The sequence below is a fragment of the Gossypium hirsutum genome, chromosome A05 (genome assembly GCF_007990345.1).
Source record: "Gossypium hirsutum isolate 1008001.06 chromosome A05, Gossypium_hirsutum_v2.1, whole genome shotgun sequence".
Classification (NCBI taxonomy): Eukaryota; Viridiplantae; Streptophyta; class Magnoliopsida; order Malvales; family Malvaceae; genus Gossypium; species Gossypium hirsutum.
This window is the reverse complement of record NC_053428.1, coordinates 109,310,538-109,337,819: the sequence shown is the minus strand read 5'-3', so window position 1 is coordinate 109,337,819 and position 27,282 is coordinate 109,310,538. Positions and strand designations below refer to the sequence as shown.

Here is a 27,282-nt window from a genome sequence, read left to right as displayed (position 1 = left end):
TCACACAGTACTATACTTGACGACAATAGATATATAATGAACCTACCACCTGGCTGATCATATCGAATGGCCACCATCCATGTTGTCGGTGATGTGTCGCTATCAGGAAAGGGGACCTCCACCCACGAAGGATCTTTTGACCTTTAAAACCCTAAGCACTCCCCAATTCATCTCCTCCTTCCTCCTCCCCTAAATACTCCAGCTCTTCGCCTATAACAAGTGAACCAACCTCCTTATCATTACCATCGTCTCCTCCTTAGCTCCCCTTGTTAAACACTAATATCAACCCTCCTCTAAAAGAAAGAAGTTTGATAGGATTTCAACGTCTAACCTTGCATTTAACTTTGACCATATTCTTTATCGTATTAAATTGGAAAGTTAAACAATCCTAAATCAGTTTTTAAAGCAATCTATCTTTGTCCGAAACAAGCAGCTTTTGATTAAATCATGGACCACGACAAGTTCTCATTTATTAGGGCTTTGCTAACTCGTAACCAATATATCCTCACTGCTCAACTGTTTTTCCTCATTCAGATTAAAATGGACGGTCCACATTAACCCACTTCGATCTGCCTCATCAATGAACCAGATTCTTCCAAAAAATTATTAGTAAGCTATAGCTACCCTATTAAATTCCCCCAACTCAATCCATCCACCAAAGCTGCTCTTCTCAATATATAATAGCTTTCATCACCATTATCATAATTACCAAAGTTATATTATATTATATGCACATAAAATCTTAAACACTAACCCTTCGAGGAAGGACATGCAATAGGGAAAATGAAATCTCAAATATATTAATTACTGAAACAAAACAAGTCCCCACTTCATTAAAATATTTGGTATAGATTCTTTTCTTTAATGATAATAAATTTGAAAATTTTTGATAGTCTAAAATCATTTAGAAAATGATTTAGTGCATTCAAAGATTTTTATCTCCCTTTTGATACCATCTCTCTATGAGACCAAACTTAAATATAATTATATAAATAAAAAAACGACTCGAGCCTTAATTATATTATATACCACTAGACTAGACTAAAAGAAGTCATTCGGCCTTGAAATATTCTATTCTGAGCATTTACCAGGCTTCAACTTCGGATCTTGAGCCCTCTTTAGAAATTAGAGATCTACTAAGTTTAGCTGACAACGCACACACCCACCCATCAGTTCCCCAAATCAAAATGTTGAGTGACAGTAAGGGCGAGGAGCTTCAGCATCAGAAAGGCCTCCAAATCAAGCAAGATGACAAGTTCTTCAGCAGGCTCATGTCTAAAGAAACTTCAATGGCTAACTCTTCTTGCAGGGTCTACTATGGCGGAGCTTCGGGTGCTGTTCCATTCATGTGGGAATCACACCCTGGAACCCCAAAACATCCTTCATGTGACACTGCTATTCCTCCTCTTACTCCACCTCCTTCATATTATTCCTCATTCAACTCCAAATCCAAGCAGACAAAGGGCTTGAAATCCACCCTTTTGAACTCTATCTTTCCCAGGCTTATCACTGCTAGGAAAGCCCAGGCTTCCCCTTCTTCTTCTTCTTCACGCTCTTCTACATCATCTTCATCGTCTTTATCACCATGTTCGTCGTTGCATGATGCTGGTTCTTCACCATTGCCTAAATCTTCAATTAATCGAAAGCTATTTCATAGGCAGATGAGCTATTTTTCATGTTCGAGGTCGCCAGTTCATAGCTGCATGGATGATGATGATCATCATCATCATGAAAATGAAGGGCTTGGATCACCAACTTCGACATTGTGTTTTGGGGTTAAACCAAGAAATCTGAATGTGTTTAAAGGATGTCAGTCAATGATAAACATGAAGAAAGCATTGCTCTCAATGGTGAGCCATGGTTCAGGTCAAGGTACTAGTAATTAATTTAATCATTGCCTTTGACTTTGAATTATGTTCTTAATTTGTGGATTTTCCCTTCTATTCTTCTTCTTTTGGTTTTGGTTTTGGTGTATTTGTGGAGAGATGCTATTTATTTCTACTCTTTGCCTCCACTGTTTCAGATGTATGATTGTTGTGTTTGGGCTATCAAATTTTCATCATTGAACAGTTTGTTCAAACTCATCATCATCCAATGCTTGCCATTGTGATATATATAGTAAGTAAACATTTATCATGTTTATGTAATTATGTACCAATTAATGCATGGCTACCGACAATTTTTATTTATTCAAGGTTCCTTGATGAATATATAGTTAACAATATGCAATTATATCATCACAACAATTCAATCTTTTTTCTTTCTGAGAACATTTGTGTTAGCTTACCTTATGCCTATAGGTCCCCATTTAAGGACTAATTAATAATTTTAAAAAGATAACTTCAAAGTAAATATGTTAATACACTGATTAAAATTTACATATTTATTTTTGGAAATTTTATTTAAAAATATATTTCCCCCACACTCTCCTAACTTTCAAGGCTGTTCACGTGGTAGTTAGGTATTTAAGGAAAGTGAACCTTTTTTTTTTTTTTGCAAGTTAATGGCATTAAATACACATGTGGATTGCATTAATGTACTGTACAGCCTTCCACCGTCTGTCTACTTTTCACATAGCATGAAGTTAATACGCATGAAATTAATGAAAATTACGAATTTTGATTTGGTTAAATTGAGAAAACTAGTCAGTAAAAAATTGTGTTTAAACTCGCGTTTAGTGAATTGTTTTGTTACATAATTGTTCAAATTATTTATTGGTTAAAGTCTAATTTACCATTATATAAATAAGTAATTGTAGTCTCAATTTTAATAGTTAATCACAACTTGTTACAACCTCACTTATAAAGATTTAATCTCTCACAAGAAAAGTCTACCTATTGAGTGCGAAATTCCAAATAAAAAATAACAAAGAAATAATCATGCAATTTAACGCAACACTCTCTCCAAAAGGTGCATCTTCATATGCGAACTAACTGTATAATTATAAGCTTAGTATGGTAGCCTAGTCAATCAGCACAATCTGTAACACCTCAAATTCGGTCTAGATGTTATAACTGAATCTTGAAGGTTATACCGACCACCTGATAAATTATTTATTTTCTTTATAAAACATCATTTGTTCATGTATGAATAATTTTTCAGAATTCGTTTTATTATCTTATTTTGAAAAAAATTATTGTTGTTAAGCGAGAGTCCTCTAAAACATTCGTTATTTACTAACCAGTCCATAAAATTACCGGACAGTCCAAAAATTCATATTTTAAATAAATAAAGAAAACCCTTTAAAATCATTTTGTTTACAAGAAATTGAATTAGAGTTCTTGAACGCCGCGCAATCCTAATTTTGAGGATTACCTGAGAAGATAAAATAGTAGGGTGAGCTAAAAGCCCAATGTGTGTTAAGGCCCACCAACATAACAGATAGTCAATTAATACACGAGTTTAACATATCAAAGCAGAAAATCAAATACAAGGCATGCTTAGCACTACAATGTCATACAGAATAAATCTTACCCCATCTACTGCACATCATCTACGTCCAACTCACACTCCAAATTAGTGGTCATGCACCACTGAAATATTATGCAGACAAGCTGCAAGATATAATGCAGGAAAGCCACTAGAAACAAGTAATACAGTTTAACTGCCAAAATCAGATTTTGCAAGTATCCCACCAGAATCATAGAACATAATTTACAGAAACTTTCTTCATATCATATTCATAACCCACCCTAATCCACATGCGACCAACTTAACAGATATTTGGATATGCTTAAACTAATAGATCGGAAACATGCCAATAGAGCATACAAATTAATAGATTGGAGGCATGCATATAACTTATTCGAAGTTACTTATTAAAGACATGCTCATACACACAAACATACAATCAAGTACACAACTTTTCATGATTTCGCATGCTTTCAGAAAATTTACATATGGTAGTTTACATAATAGATTTTAGCATACTATTAAACTCACTTATTCGACTCAAAACACGACCCTAAAAATTATTTGAAATAAGCTCATATGCCATTGTGGCCCACATACCTTACTTAATCAATCCGTGTAGCTCACACTCCTAGGACACACACTCGTGTGGTCCACACGGCTAGGTACACGCCCATGTGTCGTGACTGCCCACTTTCGGTTTTGCATGAATTTACAAGTTTTCAAGTTAGACACACTAGATTGTTTTCGGGATGTCAACACAACAGCATCAATCCGAGTTCTGCACACAACATCCAAAACTCAACCAGTAAGCAATCACCCGCATAGAAATTTGGCCGTTGCTCCCTAGAGCATTCGGCCAAGACCAATAAGACATTCGACCCTTGCAAAAATATTAGCGCAAACCAGCCCCTAAACTTGGGCATTCGGCTACTTACCCTTAGAAGCGGTGGTTTCCAAGGCACTTAATTTGCAAGAGGGGCGTGTTCCTCACAATCCTCACCTAACAGAATTACAAATAATTAGACCATCACTAATTAGCCACCCTCAACCAACAAATCTTTCAATTAAAACCGAAAACAACCTTCTTAAAAAAACACAAACGGATTGCACTTACTTAAAAAAATTAAGATACTACGCCAAACTTCAGATCACACACGGCTAACACCAAAACCAGAAGGTTACCGATGACACTAGGAAGAATCAAAATCTAGACAGCAGCAACACATAAGCAGGGACAACAAATGAGGAAAAGAAGAGAGCGTTAATCGTAAAATTATGTAAACAATGAAAAAATGAAGAAAAAAGAAAAAGAAAGAAGGAGAAAGCAGAGAAAATTCGACAAAGAGGAGGTTACAGCAACAAAAGTGAAGAGGAAACAAACAAAAAGGTGGAAAAAACAAAAAGGTGGAGAGTGAGGGGGTTAGGGGGACGACACTAGGAGGATTTTTAGGAGATAATTCTCAAAAACTTTAATAAAATAATATCTGATTATATCCCAACTAATCTGATTAGTTATTAACTTCATCTTATTAAAGAAAAAAATTAAGATTTTATCACTAAACCAATAAACTCATTCTTATTAATAAACATGCAAAAATTAAACATAAACCAGATGTGTCAAATTAGATATTGAGGAAAAAATAATAAAAATTTTCGAAAGAAAGGAATTGAACACAAAACCTCAAGCATACATCCAAAACATTTAACCTATAAACCAAATCAATTTACTTAATACAATTTAACACTCAAAATTCAAAAAAAAAATTGAGGCATTACACAATCCAAAATAAACACAAATTTATCGAACATAAAACCCTAAATAAATAATCTTTAGTCTTATCCCAAATAAAATAAGATTAATCTCCTTAAAATAAAGGAGATAAGTAGATCTCGACCTGTTCAAATACTCCAACTTCATTATGAAAATGAGGGAAAATAAAACATGTCTTGAAAGTTCATTTGCCTATAAAACAATAGAATGAAAAAGTCCAAATCAAATAAGTCAACAAATAAAATCAACTAAGCTGTCCTAATGTCTTGACTAATCAAATGCTTAAAGAGGTGAATAATTAAATCTTGACTAGTCAGACGACGGATTAGACATCGAGTCTTCAATATCAAACAATTTAGTCCTATTAATAATTATATATAAAAAGTCACCTTTAATAAATTTAAGCCTTTATAATTTTTTTCCCCTCTAACTATGGCAAATTTTATATAAAATGGGTGAAGAATCCTTTATAACAAGTATCCTATTGTTGCTTTCTTAACCCTTGTGATGGAACATTTTATAGCATTGTGGAGGGATGGTAGTCGGTCCCTTGCTCTTAACCTTAAATTTATAATTTTAGTTAATTATTTATTTTTAATTTTAAAAATTTAGTCTTTTACTTATTAAATTTGAGAACTAAAATTCAATTGATAATTATATTAATGAAATTTTTTTAAACCTAAATTTTTTGCATTTTAATATTTAAAAGTTTGCTTTAAAATTTAAAATTTTATTGATAACACCTTCAAATTTAACAGAAATTAATTCATAATTTATCAATCAGATCTTTAATTTTTAAATTAGGTGACTAAAATTCTAGAACTAAAAGTAGAGCGACTTAATTTTAAAAATCTAAAGAGTACAAGGACTAAGGGAAAAATTAAACCATTCATATATTTGTGTTATATATTTATTATTTTTTAACTATTTTCATGACATGATTGTATTTAAAGTGTAAAGTATTAATGTAAATTTTAAGTCATAATAATTCATATAGTAGACTTTATATTTTTATTATTTTTTAATTTGAATTTAAATTTGATATTTGAGTTAAGCTTCAATATTTAAATTGATATTTAAAATTTTACATTTTAAAGCTTGAGGTTTTTTTTTGTCTCAATTAAGCAGCTGAGTTTAATTTTAATATTCAATTTAGTACTTGAATATTTTTATCCAATTAAATGATTTTATTTTTTACTAAAACATATATATTAAATATTTAAAAATATTAAAGTCAAACTTAAATATTAAAATATAATAAAAAAATCGTATAAAATTAAACATTAAAATTATTTAATGATATATTAACCGAAAAAAAACACAAACACACAACTGAAAACGTGAGCCTCGTGGTCTCGTCATTAATATCCCCATGTTTGGTTTTTGTCATCTTTTAATACCATTCATTTAATGGGCTAACTTATATGTATATAAAAATATATATAAAAAATTGTGGATGTTTGGCCATCAGGAAAGTTTATGAAAATTGAAAAGTTATTTCATCATTTTAGTTTTCTGAATTACCAAATTTGTGATGATGTCAATTTATGTTGCCTAATAAACATTTTTAATTAGGTACAAAACTCTTTAAGATATCAGGGGCATAATCAATTTATTAGGCTCTTAATCATAAATTTCTTTTAGGAATTTGATGCTGAACCATGCCGGAAAGAAGAAGAAACCATAGAATGGGAGAAAGAGGAGAAGAAGAGTTTTGAATAATGTCATAACATAATTGGAATAAAATGAAATACAATACTCGAATTGGATCATCAGCCTAAGTTTCTTTAGCGTGGGCATGTATCAACTACAACCCCTGCAAACCATTGATTGTTCTCAAGGATGAAAATGCGAATACTTCTGCTGCAGATCAAACCAAGTTTACTAGGTTGCTTTTTTCGGAAAATTGTTACTCCAATGCACTAGCACTTTTCATGCAAGAGCATTTATCGAATTGCTAGCTACTTTGGTCTAAATTGAAGAGGATGAAGCTAGACATATTTTGGACTTTGAAAGCCTAATGAGTTGTAACATGAAAAGCCTAATTTGGTTAGAAGATTCTTAACAGACTTTTGAGCTCATTTAGTAAATGAATTAATGCATGAACGAATGTACGTGCATTAGATACATGCATTTAGTTTATTAAAACGTGAATTTTGAAATTTTACATGAATTTAGGATTAGATTTAGATGCATGTATTTGGTCATTAATGTAATTATTAATGCAAATACATAGCTTTTAAGTTTCTTATGCTTGAGGGATATCGCAAATATCCTAAATAAAGGTTGACAATGTAAATGAAAGATATTTGAGAATTTGAATCAAAATTTGCTCTTTCAGCAAACTTTCTATAGAAACGATAGGGTACTTGATTTGCAAACAAGCTTACTTGTGTTGTGAAATGCTTAAGTGTATGATGTAATTATATATGTTGAATATATGTGGATATGACTTGTGGGCAGCTGGTTTTATACACATACCTTTGATATGAAAGTGTAATTGGCTCAATGAGTAAAGTGTTAGCACTTGAAGTGCATTATGAGAACATGAGATAAGTGTTTGATCATGGTAAAGTATGATATGTGAAAGTGTGCATAAACTAGAAAATGAATGTGTGAGATGGCTATATTGGCCTTGTGAACCTTTGAAAGCATTGGATATAGTTGGCATGTTATAGGATTTGAGTACTCATTTATATGCTTTGTTATTGGGACATGTTTGGAGGGATAAGAGAATGTAGAGCATTGCTCCATTCATTGGGATATGTTGGTGTGTTGGATAGTGTTAGCTTTATGCTACACTTACTTGGGACATGTAGGCTTTTTGAGTCATGGTGTGAAGGAGATCCGAGTACCCAATGAAAGCTATTTTTTCAATATTTTCATGTTCACAAGTTCTCAATGTATCCATATGATATGATTTTGATGATTCTATATGATAATTGTGTTTAGCATGCTTGTTTTTAACTCTTGTTTTCTTCGATTTGTTGTGGCATCTTCAACACTCACTAAGCTTGGTTAAGCTCACACTCCCTTGTTTGTTTGTTTTTTTTTTTGGCAGAGAAATAGCTTGTGTGGAGGGGGGAAGTGGGCAAGCTTGAGATCCAAAGGCAAAGGCATCTTGGTTGTGCAAGTGGACTTTCCATAGACTATTTAAGGACTTTTAAAACTATTTTGTGGATGTTTTTATTGCTTGGATGATTGCATGAAGTATGCTTGATGATTGCTTAGACTATATGTAGAATAGCATGCTTGTGCCATAGTGATTTGTGGTTAAAATTGTTTAAATGATGCTTTAAATGCTTGGTCAGACGCAAAATGACCAAATGGCAAGGTATGTATATTTTTTGCACTTTAAATTGCCTTATATGCAAATTTGGTATGTTGAGTAAATTAAATTGAGACTTTAGAAAAGCATGTTAGCATGGGTGATTGATTTTGATGCCAAAGCATGTTAATGTATGATCTTGTGTGTTTGAGCATGATTTATATAATTTAAGCATGCTATATGGCATGTTAGAGTAGGGAAAATGACATGAAATAATGAAATGGTATGTGTTTGAATGTCAAAGTGTCATATGCAAATGCTGCAATTTTTATGCAATATTGCAATACGTCATTGTGATGAGCCCTTATTGACATTGTGACGAGCACCCGACGTCGAGATGTGAAAAATCATGTTGTCTCGACGTGGCTGGTGAGTGAAAGGGGCATGTTTCGAAACCTTTGCAATTAAGTGCCGATGTTTATACAATAAAATCGAAGGCCTTAAACACCTCGAAATGCTTTAAAAATTTACGTGACATGGTTTTAAATGATGAATTTCAATATGCGATCTTTAATTTCACAAAATGGTTTATTTGGATTGTCGAAATCAATTTCTTGAAAACGGGAATCGACTTTGTTTGAAAGTGAAAATTAAAACGAGAGTCGCCATCGATCTTTTTTAAGTGTAATCGGATCACTTTTGTTTTTATAAAACGTTTTAGTTAACTAAAACGGTGTTTTTGGTCCACGAAGCTCGAGAGAACGGGTTCGGAAGTCGGTTACATGCGAGGAAGGATTAGCACTCTCGCCACGCCCAAAATTGGTACCAAATTGATTAGTTATCGTCCTAAAGTTGAAAGTTGAAAATCGAGAATGGATTTAAAATACGATCCTTTTTTATTAACGTCGATTTTAAAAAATGCTTGAATTAGTTCAAAATGATTGCTAAAGATTTCTCGTCTCGAGATATCGGAGTATCACATCCCGTAAGTTAGGACACGATACCATGAACTCCCGAGCGCAAGTTTGTCTTTAATTTTAATTGGAAATCCATGTATTTTAGAACTCTAAAGGATATTTGGCTATTTAGAATCAGCGAGAAAATCGAAACCCCATAGGTTAGGGCACAATTCCTCGATGTTCCAAAGCGAGAAACATTACCTTATTTTGAAATCTTCTTTTTGAAAAAATAACGAGTATGGTATTTAACAACGTACATTTTTTTTGTTTGAAATAGAATAAAGCGATCTAAGTCGGATAAATATGTTGGGGTTTAATGTACGATATGATTTAAACTAGATAAAATAAAGATATAACATAGAGCATGGAATAATACAATACGAATACAATATTATACAAGCGAATGGCAGTAATATGAAAATATGAATGAACGAATTACAATACTCAATGGCAAAAACCACACAACACATATTATTCGGATACCATCAATAATAATCAGAAGAATGAAATAAATAACATAAAGCCATTTAAAATAAATAACGAAACAATATTAAATAAGTAATACATAAAAAATAAATTAAAAAAGAGATATTATAAAAAAACAATTTAAAGGGAATTGTATAATACAATCTAAAATAATTAATACACAAAATAATTTAAAAATACAACTTAAAATGAATAGTGTCGAAACCATCCCTCGATTTAAAATTTTTAAATTTTAAAAAAGGGGAGAAATCGACTTTTTGGAAAATAGAAATATGGAGTCACCACCGATCTTTTTGTTTTGGGTGTGATCGGACCACCTAAGAATTTGGTTTAATAAAACATTTGCGATTTACTAATACAACGACTCTGGTCTACGAAAATTTTAGAAAACGGGCTCGGGAGTCGGTTACGCATGAGAAATGATTAGCATCCTCACTACGCCCAAAATTGGCACCAAATCAATTAAATACTGTCTTTATGTCTAAAAATGTTTTTGAAATGTGGCTCTTTTTAATAAAGTTGAATAACCCGAGTTGATTGTCAAAAATCTTTTTGTTTCGACGTCCGAAAATTCATAATTTGAAAATCACGAAAAGATGCTCAACTATTTAGTCCAACGAAAAATCGAAAACCAACACACTAGGGCACGATTTTTCAGATTCCCAAACATTGATCATTGCCTCACTTTGGAAAATACGAGTGAAATCCCAGAGAGATATTCGATTATTTCGGACAGAAGGGAGATTGAAACCCAGCACGATAGGGCACTATTCCCTAAAATGCCCAAACATCGAACACATCTTTCGTTTTAAAGGGTTTTTAGAAAACGTGAATGAAACTTCGAAGGGATCTTCGATTGTTTAGAACAAATGAAAAAGCGCAACCTAGCGCGATAGGGCACGATTCTCAAATCACCAAACATCGAACATCCTTGGTTTTGAAAGGTTTTTAATAAACATGAATGAAAACCTAAAGAAATATTCGATTGTTTTGAGCAAACGAGAAATCATAACCCAGCACAATAGGGCATGATTCTCGAATTGTCAAACGCCAAATATTACCTTCATTTTAAATAATTTTTAGAAGATATGAGTGGAATTTTGAAGGGGTATTCGATTATTTTAAGCAGACGCAAAATTGCAAACCAACACGTTAGGGCACAATTCCACGAATTGCTAAATATCGAATCTCGTCTTCGTTTTGAAGAATTTTAAAAGACATGAGTGAAATTTTGAAGTGATATTCGATTATTTTGAACAAATGCGAAATTGCAACCCAACACGTTAGGGCACGATTCCTCGAATCACCAAACATCGAATCTCATCTTCGTTTTGAAGAATTTTTGAATGAATACTTAAAACGTATTAATTCGATTTGAAGTAAAGTGACATTAATCGTAGAAATTGGGTTTTATAAAACCACATTTCGAAAAACCAAATGAAAACGATGAGATGGGATAATAGGCGCGTATGAGATACCATACTTTATGAATGAGAATATCAATCAACCAAGAAAATGAGCAATTAAATATAATTAGCCTGAAAATATGACTCAGTCTCAATTATGCATGGAGAACAATTAACATGGCAACAATGAATAAATAAAATGCAACGACGGCATACATGACATAATAAAATTATTAGAGGCATAAAATAAAATGCAATCCAAAGAAGCAACATGGTATAAGATTATTGTAAAACAATGACAAGCTTAATATACACATGCAATCATTAATATATATATATAAAAAAATGAGTATTTTTAAAACACATAATGTATGAGTTGACAAATTTGCATAAAAACAAGAATATATAATTATTGAAATAGATATTATGAAATACAATTTTGAATCAAGTCATGTGCAAAACATTTTAAAAACGAATTTATTCGAAAATTGACAAAGCACATGATAACATATAATATGAAAAGATAATAAAATACGCAATGAGATATAATGCACAAAATAGATTTATAAAACATACATATATATATATATATTTATATATAAAAAACAGGAGATTAATAATAAAATACATATAAATTTTTTTTTGTTTTTTAAAAAAAATAATCTAAAAACTATACACATCCTTGCATCAAAACATTTGAGATTACTATATGTACACAAAAGCAACATAATAAACAGATATACTTAATCAATAATAGCTTTATAATCAATAAAAAACAATGAAATTTCCGAATTTGTTTCATATATAGAAAAGAAAAAACTTTTAAAATAATAAATGTTAATATATATAGATATAGATATATATATAGATTTAAAGGAAAGTACATTTTAGAAAACATAGAGATAATAATATATATCTATATAGGTCAACAAACATATATATATATATACATATAATAATAGCTTTATGTGCACCACGTGAAATTATATGATAAGAGATGAGGATAACTCTAAAAGCAAATATATGTATAAAATAATATAATATTGATGATATGCATGAAATTGACTTTATTATAAAGTATATATATATATATAAAAGAACATTTCAAACAAACAAGTTTAAAGGAAAATAAATAAATAGATATATATGGTCACACATAAGGATATATGTACATATATAAATGAAAGTGTGACTAACAAATAAAAACTATGCAAAACTTAACAAAATACTCTAAGATAATCTATTAAATGGTGAATAAGAAGTAAAATTTCACAAATAAAAGGGTTTCAAAAGAAAACAAATGCTGAAAAAAATAAATACAAGAAACTCAATTGAAACGAAAATAAAATTAAAAGGACAATTAATAAATAAAATAAGTTACTGAAGTTAGAAGAAGGACTGAAGCTTAACGCACACAAATACATAGGGACTAGAACTGGCAATATACCAGATCCCCAAAGTGCTGCGTTTAGGCACGGATCCGATTGCAAATAAGTGCAAACTATAAGTCCAAGTTAAAAAGCTCAGGGAGTCTCGAACGAACTCAATCAGAGGCTAATATAAAAAGAGGGACTAGAAGCGCAAATTCCCCTCTACTACGACGAACGCGCGGATCATGAGGGCGCTGAATCGGGTTATCAGGCATGGTTTCAAAACGGTGCAGTTTGAGACCATCATAATTGGTCCAAACGGTGTCGTTTTTAATCCCTTAAATCCCCTAACCGAACCTCCTATTTGGCTGAACCCTCATTTCTTTCTTTTTGCTTTACCCAAACCCTAAATCCCTCTTTAGTTCGAATCTCAAGAGGCCCTAGCTGCCATTGGACCGCCGAGCGACGATCGACGGAGGGAGACTTGTTCGCCCATTAACCCCGCTTGGATCCATGCCATGAGGACCCCCGATTTCAGACCTCAAATCTCGACTTCGATTAAAACAAAGGAGATGGGGATTCCGGCGGTTCATTCATCCAAGTAAACTCCTTTGCTTTCTTTTACCCTCTTTATACTCGAAAGAACAGTATGTGAAACCAAAAAAAATAAGGAAAGAAGGGGAAAACGATGATAGAAAAAAAGAAAAACAAAGGCCGAATAATCACCTTTTTTAAAGTTTTGATTTTTGTATTCAGTAGGCAAAATGGAGTGCGTCCGTTTGTAAAAAAGGGGGAACCCCTATACAATATCAAATCATCGGCTTTATAGCCGAATGTTCAAAAAGAAAAATAAAAGAATTCAATTTTGTTCTTTTTTTGTATTGGCCATTGTTGCTGTTGTCGTTTTGCCCATTTCTTTGCAGGTACAGGTGCGCGCTGGCGTCGTACGGAGACTGTGCTGGCGTATGAGGGCTGTGGCGTGGCTGCTGGACGTTGGGGCGTACGGAGGCCTGGAGTGGCCAGGCTGCTAGTGAGGGCTGCGGCGCAAGGTGGATCTGGTTAGGGTTTCCTTTCCAAAAATTTCTGGGCCATTTGGGCCAATGTAGTTTTGGGCCTTGTGTTAATTTGGGGATTGGGCATTGGTTTAGGGTTTTAATGGTATTTGGGGATTGGGTATTGTATTTAGTTTTAGGTTTTGGACTGTAAAAAAGGACTGTTTATAAAATTTGTTGGGTTTTTAATATATTTATTTATTTATTGTCTGTTTGGGTTTCTAGTGGGCCCGGGCGAATTTAGCTCACTACAAATAGTATGTATAACAGTTTAAAAGAAAACATAGAATGTCTAAAATAAATATTATATGGAAAACAAATTTTTAAAAATATATATATAATATATAAAAAGTATATAAAATAATTTAATAAAGTAATATATATATATGAAATCTTAAAGTAAATAATGATAAAAGGTTTGTAATAAATAATAAAAGAATTTAAAATTATTCACATATAAAATAGTATAACAAAATAACATATAAAAACGTAAAATAGATAATATATAAAATGGTTTAACATAAATAACGTATAAAAATAATTAGAATAAATAATATGAAAAGAGAAATTTGAAATAAATAATGTATAAAAACAGTTTAAATAGAAAAACATATGTATATAAATAATCCAAAATAAATAATGTATAAAAGTTTAAAGTATATAAATAATTTCAAAAGAAATAAGATATAATAGTTTGAAGTATATAAGTAATTTCAAAATAAATAAGATATAATAATTTGAAGTATATAAATAATTTCAAAATAAACAAGATATAATAATTTGAAGTATATAATGTAGGTACCTAAAATGAATAATAATAACATATCTAAAAAAATGAAAAAAGAAATTAATAAATCAATTGAACAGAACAAGGATTAAGTTGAAATATAATTAAAATTTAGGGTATAAATTATAAATAATAGAAAATAGGCTGTCGAGGGCCTAGATGAAACACGCTGAAACAAATGAGGGACTGATTGGGAAATATCCCCAACCCTCATGCGCTGTGTTTCGAGGTGGACCATATTGAAACGAAAACAAAAACAAGCAGTAAAAATTTAAAAAAAAAGAAGCAAACAATGGCTACATTGCAAGGCCTCACAAAAGCGGAGGGATCTCGCGCATAAATTTCCCAATAATGGGAAACACGCGGATCCCCCCTGGGTACGGGTCGGGTCCGGTTGCGCAGGCAAAGGCTCCATACGGCGCCGTTTTGGCGCTGGGGCTCAGGGTGCAAAACGGCACCGTTTTGTGGCTTTATTTAAGTTAAAAATTTTTATTTTTGCTTTATTCTCTAAAAAAAATTAGAAAAACACTCCCTTTTTCCCCATTTATTCTCTGCTAGGGTTTCAAAAGAAACCCATTCATGCGCCGCCACCATGACCGTCGCTCCTCCGCCGTGGACGGTGGTCGGAGCGGTACCAAAAGGGGTTTTTCCCTCGTTTAAAAAAACATGTTTTGAAGGACATGCCTTCTCAGCCCGAAAACCCGAGAGAAAGGGCTCCTCTTCCGTGGACGGTTTCAACGATGGGGAGGGAGGGCTCCGACGACGTAATCCAAGGTTCGGGTAAGTCCTTTTACCCCCTCTCCTTTATTCTATCCTTTTTTTGAAATAGATTCAAAATAAAAAATATATATAAGAACAGAAAATCGAAAAGAAAAAATAAAAATCGAAAAAAAGAAAATTACAATCAACCTTTTTAGCCTTTTTTTTCAGTTTTGATTGCTTAAATGTGTGTAAAAATACATTTCTAGTTTTTGGGGCTTTATAGCCGAAAGGTAATACATATTTTATTTGATTTTCCTTGCGTGCTGCTTTGGTTGTGGTTGCTTTCTCCTCTTTTGCATGTTTGCAGGTCTATAGAGGGTCAACGAAAGAAAACCTTGCTATTTCGGTGCAAGGAAGCAGCCATCGAGCGAAGGGTACACTGACGGAGGCACGTGGGGTACGGGGCGACGGGGCCTGTTGGGCTTTGTATTTTTTGGGGGCTTAAACTTGGACTCTTTTTTGTTTTTATGTTTTTAATTGTTTGGGCTGGTTAATGGTTTGGGCCCGGGTAAATTTGGGCACTTACATGGATACCTTGTAAAATTTATGTTTTAGTCCTTAAACTTCATTTTGAAATTGAGTGAGTTTTAAATGTCTTTTTGAGCTAAATGTTTCACAAATGATTTAAAATAAGATGCCCAAGACACTAGTTGGCCTAAATTTACATGTTTTTTGCTTACACTGTGCAAATTGACAATTTTACCCTCGTTCATGTTTTGTTGTATTGTATTAGACAAAGCATGTTCTAGGCTTGTATGTTTAAAATTTCTTGTTTAAGAATGTTTTTGATTGGTGTGATGGTTCGATTACGGTGTTTTGGTGGTCGGTAAGGAGAGTCACGTAAATGGCTAATGTGACGTTCCAGAATCGAGTCGGTTCGTCCCGATCGGGTTTGGGGCACCACAATACAAGTTTTCAATATTGTTATTCTGCCAAAAAATAGTGAGAACTTATTTTCTAAGTATAAATTCTATTTTGTAGGAATAATAATTTTGTCGGTTTCTATTAAGAGAGAATGACTTTCCTACTGAAAGTAATATATCATTTATGGTTTTGTGTTTGGTTCGTGATTATTCGAGCCTACACTTGAAGCAATTCATGGTACGAGAATAGCGAAGAAAGTCATTCAGTTGAAAGCCAAAAACGTCTAGGATCTGTCTCGCACAAAGCACATTTACATTTTTTAGAAAAGTTTATTACTATAAATATAACAAACTGACTCGGTTTTCAAGACCTTTTAATTAGTCTGGTTGAAGTCCTCCTTTTGAATTCAAGTCCCTTTTTGTCCTTTTCCAAATTTCTTTTCACTAACAAAGTTTGACATTTAAACTAAGAATAATGCATCCTTAGTGTGATTTTTAACCTCAAATTGAGAGTTAGGAACTCTTAAATTGTATTTGATTCTAGACAATGCAGTATCTTCTTACTATATCTATTCCAAGAAGGAGCCAATTTGGATAAAATTGCTCCCTCTTGAAGCGAATCAAGAACTTTGGTTTCTAATTCACTTGGTCGATGATAGGTTTTGTGTCGATAATACTAAATTGAAAATATCTTAAAGCAAGATTCTTATCTGCGCCTTTCTTCTCATTTCTATATGAGTTCTTAAGAGCGGTCCAAAATTCGCTTAGTGAAGTTATATTTATGTGGAGGTCATATAATTTATTTGTGAGGAAATTTAAAATGTATCCATGACGATGCACTCACCCTCTTAGAATTTGCATCTTTCTTTTACTGTAGCATCAGAGTTTATAGGTGTTGCTCCTATATTGGTTGAAGATATAGATCAAGAATACAAAAGATGTTCAATGTAGTTAACAAGAATGCCATCTTGTCTTTTCATCTTGTGTAATTGGTCCCATTGAACCTATCCAACTTGATCATATCTTGATGAACTTTCAGACTAGAATTTAATTTAGTCTCTATTATTATTGTAGAAAATGAAGATAAAAAGCCTTAAAGTTGTTATAAAAAATTTATAAATATGTATGAAAAATCATCAAAATAGATTTAGTCTTTCCTTAAGGACTTTTATACCTCCAAAATACAACAAAATTTTAAAAAATTCAAACAAAATTGTAAAATGATTAATAATGAAAAGTGTTCTTAAATAGGCAATGTATAGCTACTTCTAACTGGCACTTAACTATTGTCATGAGTCGTGTCATTGCTTGATATTGCTCTTTATTAAATGCCATGTCTTTCAGAACAAAATTATTGGAATAAATTGTGTTGTTATGTAACATTATTTTTCACTAAATGTTATACCTTTAAATGACACAACCAACCATTTAAAGTGTTGTGTCATTTCAACACAACTATTATGATGCCAAAATATATTCTTAAAAGTACTAGTCAAAATAGAGTAGTTGCACTCTAAATATCAAACATACATATATTAACATATAATATGTATAAAAGCTCACTAAATAAGCTTAACCCAATGGGCTTAGTATTTAGCTTATTTGTTCATTCATAAAAAAATAACTTATTATATAGGCTTAATGCACACTTTAGTCCTTAAAGTATTTTTTTTTTCATTTTGGTCTTTAATTTTTTTTTGCCCCACTTCAATCCTTAGCGCTATCAGAATTTCTCAATTTAGTCCTTTGGACATTAAAAACTAATAGGTGAGATATTCAACCAATCATACACTACCATATGCCATATGATTATGCTATTGTGACATCATCATTTGAAAAACCTTAAAAATAATTAAAAATAAAAAATTACAAAGAATTATTAAATATATATAAAATAAAATTACAAAAATAATATAAAAGATAGAAAAATTACTAAACATTTTAAATATATATTAGAAATTTTAGCATATTTAAAATTTTATATATCACATTTACTAGAGCTTTAACACGAGACTACTATCTATTGGAAGGATACCATTTATGATAATTGTTTTATGATTCAATCCATTGGAATTTGTAATTGGTAGATCTTTTTAGGTGATAAATTTGGATAAGTTATTTTTCAAATTATTTAAATAATGAAAATAATGTTATTTATTATTTAAGTTATTATTTAATTGAGATAACATTATGTTTCATTATTTGAATAATCTGATTAAAAAAGAACTTATCCAAATTTATCACTCAAAAAGATCTACCAATTATAAATTATGATTGATTGAATTATAAAACAATTATTATAGGTGATATCCTCCAAGAGACAACGATTTCATGTTCAAGCTCTAGTAAATGTGATACATAAAATTTTAAAAGTGTCAAAATTTCTATGGTAAATATTTATTTTTTAGTAATTTTATATTGTTTTTTTAATTCTATACTTTTATATTTTTTTCTATTTTTAATAGTTTTTAAATACTTTTTTAAAAAAATTCATTTTAAAGACTTTTTAACCTTTTTTTGGATGATGATATCATGGTGATGTCATCATATGACATGTGACAACGTATGATTGGTTGGATATCCCAGTCAGTTTTTTAATGTCTAAAGGATTGAATTAGGAACGTTTGGTAATGTTAGGGACTAAAGTGGGCCAAAAAAAAAATTGAAGGATCAAATGAGAAAAACAGTATATTTCAGAGACTAAAGTGTGCATTAAGCCTCTTATATATTATTTATTTTGAACTATTCTAAATAATATGAGACTTAAATAAATCAATATGTTGCAAACTAGTAACATAAACATAAAATTAGATGACAATATAAAAATTGAAAGAAATAGGTTGTCTAACATATAAGAAACAATCTTTTAAACATACCATAATTTCCATTACTCTTTTCTTTTTTAGTAATGTACCAAAGGATTTTGACCTATTTGAAATGAATGTTTGTTAAATTAAGTTGACAGCTGATACAGGCTTGGGTATATCCTATGATTAGACTTCGTTTCTGGAACCTCTTTCTAGGGTTTATTAAATAGGGTTTAAAGAAGGTCAAGTCCTTTACTTGACTGCATAAATATGTGGTGGAAGTGGGTGAATTAATTCAGTTCAAACTTCAATGGCAGAGAGAAGAGAGGGAGACACAGAGTTAGGTTGGGGATGAGAGGACAACGGGGCGATATGTATGGCTTAAAATAAGGGTCAAACAACTATCCATACATGTGATATATTTATATAGTATATGTATGGATCAATGGTGCCGTTTTTCCTTATAATCTAAGCAAATTTATCTCTTGTTTGATATCCACTCTCTAAAATATACCCTTTCACCACCCACTTTGAATATAACATTTCTCACAAATTACACCCAACCAAAACTCTCCTCTCTCTATCTTGAAATAGTAGCTTGCATTGCTTGCATTTTAGTAATAGACTCTTCCAAGTAGAAACACAATGAGGTAATTAGATAGGGCTTTAGGTTATGGGCATATTAGCTAGGAGAAAAAAGAAATTAGTTAATAAGAAATTCCTTCTAGAATTTACAATTTTTTCATAGGTCCAATAGTTACTATTTTTTAGTAGCTTAAATACTTTTTTAACACTTATCAAGATTCTAATTTTACCAACAGTTCTATTTAACTTGTCGTATAAAACTCACACATGATATATCATGCATAAATTTAATTATCAACTGTCACAAATTGAATGTGCAAGTAAATAAATATTACAAATTACATTACAGTTTGATATATATGGTATTGAGGTTAAAAGAGGGTTATAATTCTTGAATTGTAATACTAACCATTTGTGAAAATATTGGTGAGCTGTCTAATCTTTCCATATATGAGCATGTGATGAATATCCACATAGAACCTTGTTTTTGCTATAAAAAGATGTATAAATCTTGAGGTTGTGCAATCTTTTTCTGTGAACATTGTAGTGTAATTTTGAGTAGTAAGCTTCACAATATTAAGTGATTTATTTCATTTTGTCATGTTGGCAATAAATGAATCCTTATAACTTTGATTTATGCTTCATTTGTTTAAATTGTTTATTGTCAATAATTATCTCATTTAAAGAACTTTCGCTAATAGGTTGAATTCTTGAAAAATATTGTAGCCAACAACATACCTATACTAGGGACAAAACTAGAAATTTTTTTCAGGAGAAGCCATAATAATAAAAATGTAATTTCACTATTTTAATAATCTATATCTTTATAATTTTTAAAGGATTAAATCAAATTTGTATATTTTTAAGGGGTAAAAATACAATTTTATCTTTAATAATTTAAATTTTAAAAGGGCCTAAAAGCGATATCAAACATGTAAAAATATATTGAGTTTTAAATGTGAACTATAAAATTATAGTTGTCTTTTATTTAATAACAATTTTCCATTTTTAAATCCAAATATGAAAATTTTTAGTAATCCTATTCAAGAGTCGAGTTTAGACATAAAAATTAATCTCAACTCAACTTGGCTCAATTCAAAATATTAATTAAGATATAAGATGGTGTAAGTCAACAAATTAAAGCTTCCATGTTGAAATTAATTAAGGGAATGTAAACAAGAAAAAAGAATGCTTCATGTGCATATTTGATAATTTAATTATCTAAGCTTTAGCTTATACTATAAAAAGAAAGTTTAATGGGTGTATTTGTTTAACAACATACAATATTAGGGGTCTATTTGATTTTTTTTCTCTTATTATTATTTTTTAAATGTAAATTTAAATTTAAATTTTAACATTATTTTATTACTACATGATATATTTTTAAAGGATCAATTTTTAAATATTATATGATCTATTCGAGATGTTTTGGATCAATATTTACACACATATATATATATATATATATATAAAATGTTATTGTATTTCAATTTATCTCATTTTTTATATAATTTATAAAAAAATAGTTTAATTTTAATTTTACTTTCCCTCAAAAAAATTCAAATTTACATACTTAAAATATTAAAATTTGTTATTATTTAATATATATATATATATAAATAAAGTATATTGATGTATACTATATATTTTAAAATATTAATTACACTATCACCAGGTCTGCTTATATGGAAAATCCTTGGCCTTCTTTAAACAACAAATTGCGGGTAGTACACGGCAATTCTGGCTATTAAAATTTCATTTTCGAAACTATAATTAAACTTTATAGTAATTAAAATTATTAAATGTAATGATAAAGTGTCGAGAAGGGGCAAAGTCAGAATTTTATTTTAATGAGGTAAAATTAAATTGTAATTTTTACAATAGTAAAAATATAATTTTATCATTTTAATAATCTATATATTTATAATTTTTAAAGGGTTAAATTAATTTTTTTTACCATTTTAGGGGGTTAAAGTGTAATTTTATCTTTATTAATTTAAAATTTTAAAAATTTTAAAGGGTCTAAATGGAAATTTTTCATTCTAGGGGGATTGAGGCTCCTACCAATCCCCTACCCACACCCCTAAATTGAGTCTTAACTCAATTGGCATGGGCGTTGTTGTCAATGCAGAAAGACGTAAGTTTGATTGCACTGAAGCGCATTATCCTCCTATGTATGGGTTGAGGAAAGACTATTAATAGTTTTAGGCATTATGTCAAAAAATGCAGATAGATATAATCAGAACCTATAGTGAAATTGTTAAAAAAAAAAGTGTAAGGATAAAGCAAAAAGATTTTTTTTTGAAATCGAGAAACCAAATTCACTTATTACACAACATATCTTTTCATAGCTTGTCTTTATTTGTATTTATATTGTTAACGAAACATTTGTAAAAGTTTTCAAATTTGCAATTAAATCCACTTGCTTATTTCTTTTCTTTTTTTTAAATGAAAGTTATTATTTTTTGAACAATGAGGATTATATTTAATATACAGCTAATATTGTATAAATATATACACCACTAATCATTTCTTAATTAAATATTTATAAAAAAAATTTATTTTTATTATTTGTTCGTTTACAGAATTTGAAATTGAACCCTAAAAAGTTTAATATTTTTTAAATTATGAGAAATTCATAAAATAAATTCAACTATCCAAAGACCACATGAGCAAAGCTAATTTAAAATACTGAAATAGTTTTAATATACCAACAGTCAACTCACTTCCATTAAATCTCGTAATTGATGTATTTATATTCAATTATATATATTTATATATATATATATATCATATTTTTTATATTTTTTTAATCTAATAAACACATCAAATTAATTAATTTGTCTACAAGGTGCGTTGTATTTTGTATCAGTTTGACTCGTATTACTCTTTTGATAATAAAAATTGTGTTTATTTGAAATTTTAATTATAAAATATAAATATAAAATTTATTTGTATTTTGTATTGGTCTGACTAGTATTATTTTTAATGGTGTTGCTCATCACATGACTAAATGTGCTGATACTGGTAGTTCTTTGGTACGTTTATTTAGATCCCCACCAACTTCGATCATAAACTTGTTGGAAAGAGATTGCAACATGTCTATTTCTTCTTATTAAGGTTTTATATAATATAATCACTTAATAATGTACATTTCTAAAAAAAATTAAGTATAAATTTCCATAAAAGTAGCATTTTCTAGTTTTTTGTGGATCAACAAATTAAATTAAATGAATCCTCGTACATCATGTTAAAAAAAAATAAAATGAAGGCAACAAAATTGAGTTGAATTGATTTAGATTCTCAAACTTTAGATTGTAACATAAATCTTATTTTATATTCCATTCTATAGATAAACAATGGACAACATGTATATCTTGCCTTTTAAGCATTCTTTGCCCCCTTTCTCTCATTTTCTTTTTCTTGCTTCTTTTCTCTTCGCCTTCATCTTTGTTTCTCTCAGAAAATATTTTCCTCCATACTTGAGAGCATGCTTGAATGTCCAGAGAAAGGTAAGAAGTAGAAATCTTATTTCTATTTCTCTGTTTAATCATTAGAGCTTAGACATATACACATACCTATAACTTACGTCTTCATTTTCTTCCTTCTACTTTTTCAGCTTATTTTTCCCTAATATCAACAGTGACGAAAGATAAATCATAAGAAATAATCATGATGTTGAAGTCACAATTTAAACCCTATTTTAATCTCTTATGATTAATATTTAAGTATATACATTTATTGGTATGTATATATATAAAGTAATTAATTTTTTTTTTTGATTCCATATATATTTTAGAGAGAGATTTGATGAATTAGGCAAGCAGATCAAGAGAGAGGGAGGTGTGTCATGTCATCAGCAAATGGGAAGAAGACATATATTGAGTCCTCCAGGAACCCTAAATACCATAACACCATGTGCAGCCTGCAAACTGTTGAGGCGGAGGTGTGCTCAAGAATGCCCTTTTTCACCATATTTCTCTCCCCATGAACCCCAAAAGTTTGCTTCCGTTCACAAAGTCTTTGGCGCTAGCAATGTCTCCAAGATGCTAATGGTAACCAAAACTCTAATCCCTTCAAAGCAAAGCTATTATTGAATCAATTCCAGTTTTGATTTAATTGTTTGTGATGCCTTTCATGGGGGTAATATCTCAGGAGGTACCGGAGAGCCAAAGAGCTGACGCGGCAAACAGTCTTGTTTATGAGGCTAACGTGAGGCTTAGAGATCCTGTTTATGGCTGCATGGGTGCAATTTCAGCTTTGCAACACCAAGTTCAATCTTTACAAGCTGAAGTACATGCAGTAAGGGCTGAGATATTGAAATATAAGTATAGGGAAGCTAACTTTATACCCTCTTCCCTTGTAGCCTTGCTCTCTTCTGGGGCTGTTTCAGTTGCACCACCACCACCACCACCGCAACCTCCTCCTCCTCCTCCTCTTCCTACTACTTCTACCTCCACATCTTCCATGTATACCCAACTTACCACTGCTGCAGACTATACCACCATTTCTAATGAAAATGTTTCCTACTTTGGATAATTATTATATTTATAGTTTATTTTTCTATATTATAAAACAATTAATATGGAATAAAACGAAAGAAAGAAAGAGACGAAAGATCCTGTTTTAATCGCTTCTTCTTCTTCTTCTTCTTCTTTTTAAAAAAAAAAAGAAAAACCAAAAGAAAAAATTAGTCACTCAAATATTACTCACTCTAGCTTGCTCCACAATTGTAGTCCATTTATATACGCCTTTACCTATAATGGTTGGTTGATGTGTTTCTTTCTTGTACATACTGTTTTCTTATCATGTATCATTAAATTTCTTATTTTTCACTTCACTTTACTGTTTTCCTCAATCAATAATGTGGTTACAACCATATTGGAAATGGAGAATTAAATGAACTTTTCCTTATTGACATGCATATAGTTTTAAATTGGCGATCACAGATTTTATTGCTGTGTCGTAGTTGGGGGTGTCAAGAGCGTATTGTTGCGGTAGTATTTCAAGGAATTTACTAATGTCGGAGCCGTAACAATATGAAAATTACTAGAATTTTTGTTTGTCAAACCCTTACATATGTTTCGCATTCTTAAAGTTGGCTATGTAAGCTCCCATATTTGAGTATTGTAGGTGTTGAACCGATTTAACCTCATTCGATTCTAAATTTAATGAATTTGAGAATTTGGATTTAGAATTTTGGATATAAATGGTAAGAATTAAACGCATATATTACAGTAAAATTAGTTAAGATTATCCTAACTTAACCGATAGTTAAGGGTATGATTCTTGCTTTGGGTATGGAGCAGTTTTAAAATTTATTGTCAACGTCTAACTTATTAATGGGTTACAGAATGCGGATAATTAGTCACTGGGTTTACTCCAGTGGATACATTAAAAAAAAAGATATAATAGACATTAGAAAAGTATAAAAACATGGATTGTCAAATTCAAAAATATTTTAAGAATTTCAAAATTATTACTAAATAGCACATTTCTAAATAGTTTTCTACTCGACTTACATTATTTTTAAAATCTAAATTCAAATTTTGAAATTTTAGTTCCTAAACATTACCTTATGATTTCGAGATACTAAAGAAATAAAAAAAGATATATATATGTATAGGCTTCTCCTTTTTCTTTATTTTTTTTGAGACTCATAGAATGCATTATATATGTTCACTTTAAAATAAAATGCTTAATGTTAGATAAGCTTTTACTTTAGTTTTCTTTCTTTGTTGAGGAGAAAACACTAGGAAAATGAGAATTTTTACCCTAGAAATAAATCAAGTAGCACTCACAATTAAAAAGAAGTGAGAATTATTTGGTTTTGTGAAGTAAAGATGGTAGATGATATAGTTGAATATTTGATTGTGTATTGGGGGAATTTTAGAGCAAAATATGAAGTGATTGCACGTGAAAAAAAAGAGTGTGAGCACATGCTATTCTGTGCCATTGAAGGATTTATAGTTACCTCCTGTTGGAAAGGGAGACAAAAGGTACACATGACCATCCCCATATATGTTAGAGTTATGTTAATCGAATCTCATCATTTGTTAAAAAAATAAAATATATTGGTAAAATAAGTGGATTTGTGAGAGCGAAAAGCAAAGAGCCGAAAGTTTGAATAAAGAGACCATGCCGCACAAGTAGAATCTGTATAGGATTACATTTATTCTATTTGACATTGATTAGAAAAAGGGTTTTCAATCTTTAAATAGATTTAGTCGAAACGCCTCTTGTATCATTCATTTTTCAACATTGGTCAATTTTTTCTCTTCTGCCCGTGATTTTTACCCGAAAGGATTTCCACGTAAAATTTTTATATTCTTATTTTTCTAATTTTACGTACAATCATCCAATTGTCATTATCGACATTTATTATAACACTTTTCTTACTACTCTTTCTTTTCCCTCTAATGGATGATTAATTGTTGTTATATTTTTCCAAATGCTGAATATTTTAAGGGTGTTATTCACATTATTAAATCTTGAAATTTTTTGGGACATTTTTAAAAGTTGCAAGATGGTTTTAAGTCTAGCTATAATTACCTCCTTCCTCTAGGGATTTCCTTTTTTTTTGTAATTTTTATTTAATTAATAAACTTAATTTGAAATAAAAATTATTAAAAATGTTTCAACTATAATATTTGTTTAAATTTTTAATAGTGTTTATTATTTATAATTTTAAAGTTATGACTTCAAAGAAATTAAAGTTGTGTAATTTTATTATTATTTTATTTTATTACAATTTAAAAAATTTATTACTAAAAAAAATTGTTTAAAAAATTCATGGTAATTGAAATAAATACAATTTAATTAGAAATTTTGTGGATGATAATAATGATTATGTATATAGTAAAACTTATTTACTTAGAGATTTAATTAGAAATTTTTAATAGTAATTCTTCTCTTGACAGTGCTATTGTATCTAACTCTATCACTGGTTCTGGTAATAAGGAGGTTATAGATCCTGCTTTTGGTGGAGATGGAGAAAAAAAATAAGTTGGTTATACTGGAAAGCTCCTAAGTTTTTCCCTACAATTATCATCTCAAACTTCTGTATCGGGTTTACAGACCATCCTCTTCTGGTGAGGTGGAACTTGAACCTCTGACCGCATAACCACTGTCAAGTGGACTCCCAAGTTATACTCCAAACCGTGACCCCATATTAACATCTGTCAACTAGGAGCCCTTTGATATACTACAACCCGTAATCGTATAAGCACTGCGAACTCGAAGCCTGATTTGCAATGTAATGGGCTTCTAAGGCAATGGCTCTATCTCAACACGACAACAGAAATGCATAGTTTTCCCAGCACTATCGCATACTTTTGAGTTTTCACAATATGTAACACCTCCTACCCGTATTCATTGCCGGAATAGGGTACGAGGCATTACCGGAGTTTACTGAACATTTTCAGATAATTTTGAGTCATTTATTATTCATATTTTGAAATAATCATAGCGTCTCTCTATTGGGCTCTCGAAGCCCAAAACATACATTAGAAACCAACTTGAATAAAATAGAGAACATAAAAATTTTCGCAAAATCTTAAATTATATTTTCATCTAAGTACTTACCATTTCAATGCTCCTTATAATTAAACATGTTACCATTCGATCAATAGCTTGGCACTTGTCTAAGCGTCAAACAACAATATTGTTAGTATACTTGCACATATTTCATATAAATTCAATATTGATATTCCTATTTTCTCAACATATCACACTTGAATTTAATAATAGTCT

At 30.6% G+C, this 27,282-nt stretch overlaps 2 protein-coding genes and 2 long non-coding RNA genes across 7 annotated transcripts; 3 read left to right on the top strand and 1 right to left on the bottom strand.

Annotated features, from left to right (window-relative positions):
• Window positions 1-897: 897 nt before the first annotated feature.
• Window positions 898-2,189, top strand: LOC107962234 (uncharacterized). The gene has a single exon (XM_016898552.2). It carries the CDS (start codon window positions 1,188-1,190, stop codon window positions 1,884-1,886), a length of 699 nt encoding a protein of 232 aa, XP_016754041.1. The 5' UTR covers window positions 898-1,187; the 3' UTR covers window positions 1,887-2,189.
• A 1,139-nt stretch (window positions 2,190-3,328) lies between these two features.
• On the bottom strand, window positions 3,329-4,844 carry LOC107963477 (uncharacterized). The gene is made up of 3 exons (XR_001701933.2): window positions 4,529-4,844; window positions 4,350-4,414; window positions 3,329-4,192 (listed from the first exon to the last, which is right to left on the bottom strand). It is a non-coding gene; the product is annotated as an uncharacterized lncRNA (long non-coding RNA).
• Window positions 4,845-12,590: 7,746 nt separating this feature from the next.
• LOC107962235 (uncharacterized) lies at window positions 12,591-15,935 on the top strand. 4 transcript variants are annotated; one of them, XR_005927622.1, is made up of 2 exons: window positions 12,591-15,287; window positions 15,591-15,935. It is a non-coding gene; the product is annotated as an uncharacterized lncRNA (long non-coding RNA). The 4 variants fall into 4 exon arrangements; XR_005927621.1 differs by having other exon boundaries at window positions 15,583-15,935; XR_005927620.1 differs by having other exon boundaries at window positions 12,591-15,293.
• A 6,977-nt stretch (window positions 15,936-22,912) lies between these two features.
• On the top strand, window positions 22,913-24,448 carry LOC121229707 (LOB domain-containing protein 15). The gene is made up of 3 exons (XM_041114556.1): window positions 22,913-23,042; window positions 23,330-23,585; window positions 23,686-24,448. Exons 1-3 carry the CDS (start codon window positions 23,029-23,031, stop codon window positions 24,067-24,069), a joined length of 654 nt encoding a protein of 217 aa, XP_040970490.1. The 5' UTR covers window positions 22,913-23,028; the 3' UTR covers window positions 24,070-24,448.
• The last annotated feature ends 2,834 nt before the right edge of the window (window positions 24,449-27,282 follow it).

Bases quoted from the DNA above. Each gene is read 5' to 3' on its own strand.
- LOC107962234 (XM_016898552.2), top strand. From the start codon at position 1,188: ATGTTGAGTGACAGTAAGGGCGAGGAGCTTCAGCATCAGAAAGGCCTC.
- LOC121229707 (XM_041114556.1), top strand. The intron at 23,586-23,685 runs GTAACCAAAACT...GTAATATCTCAG, and splicing joins ATGTCTCCAAGATGCTAATG to GAGGTACCGGAGAGCCAAAG.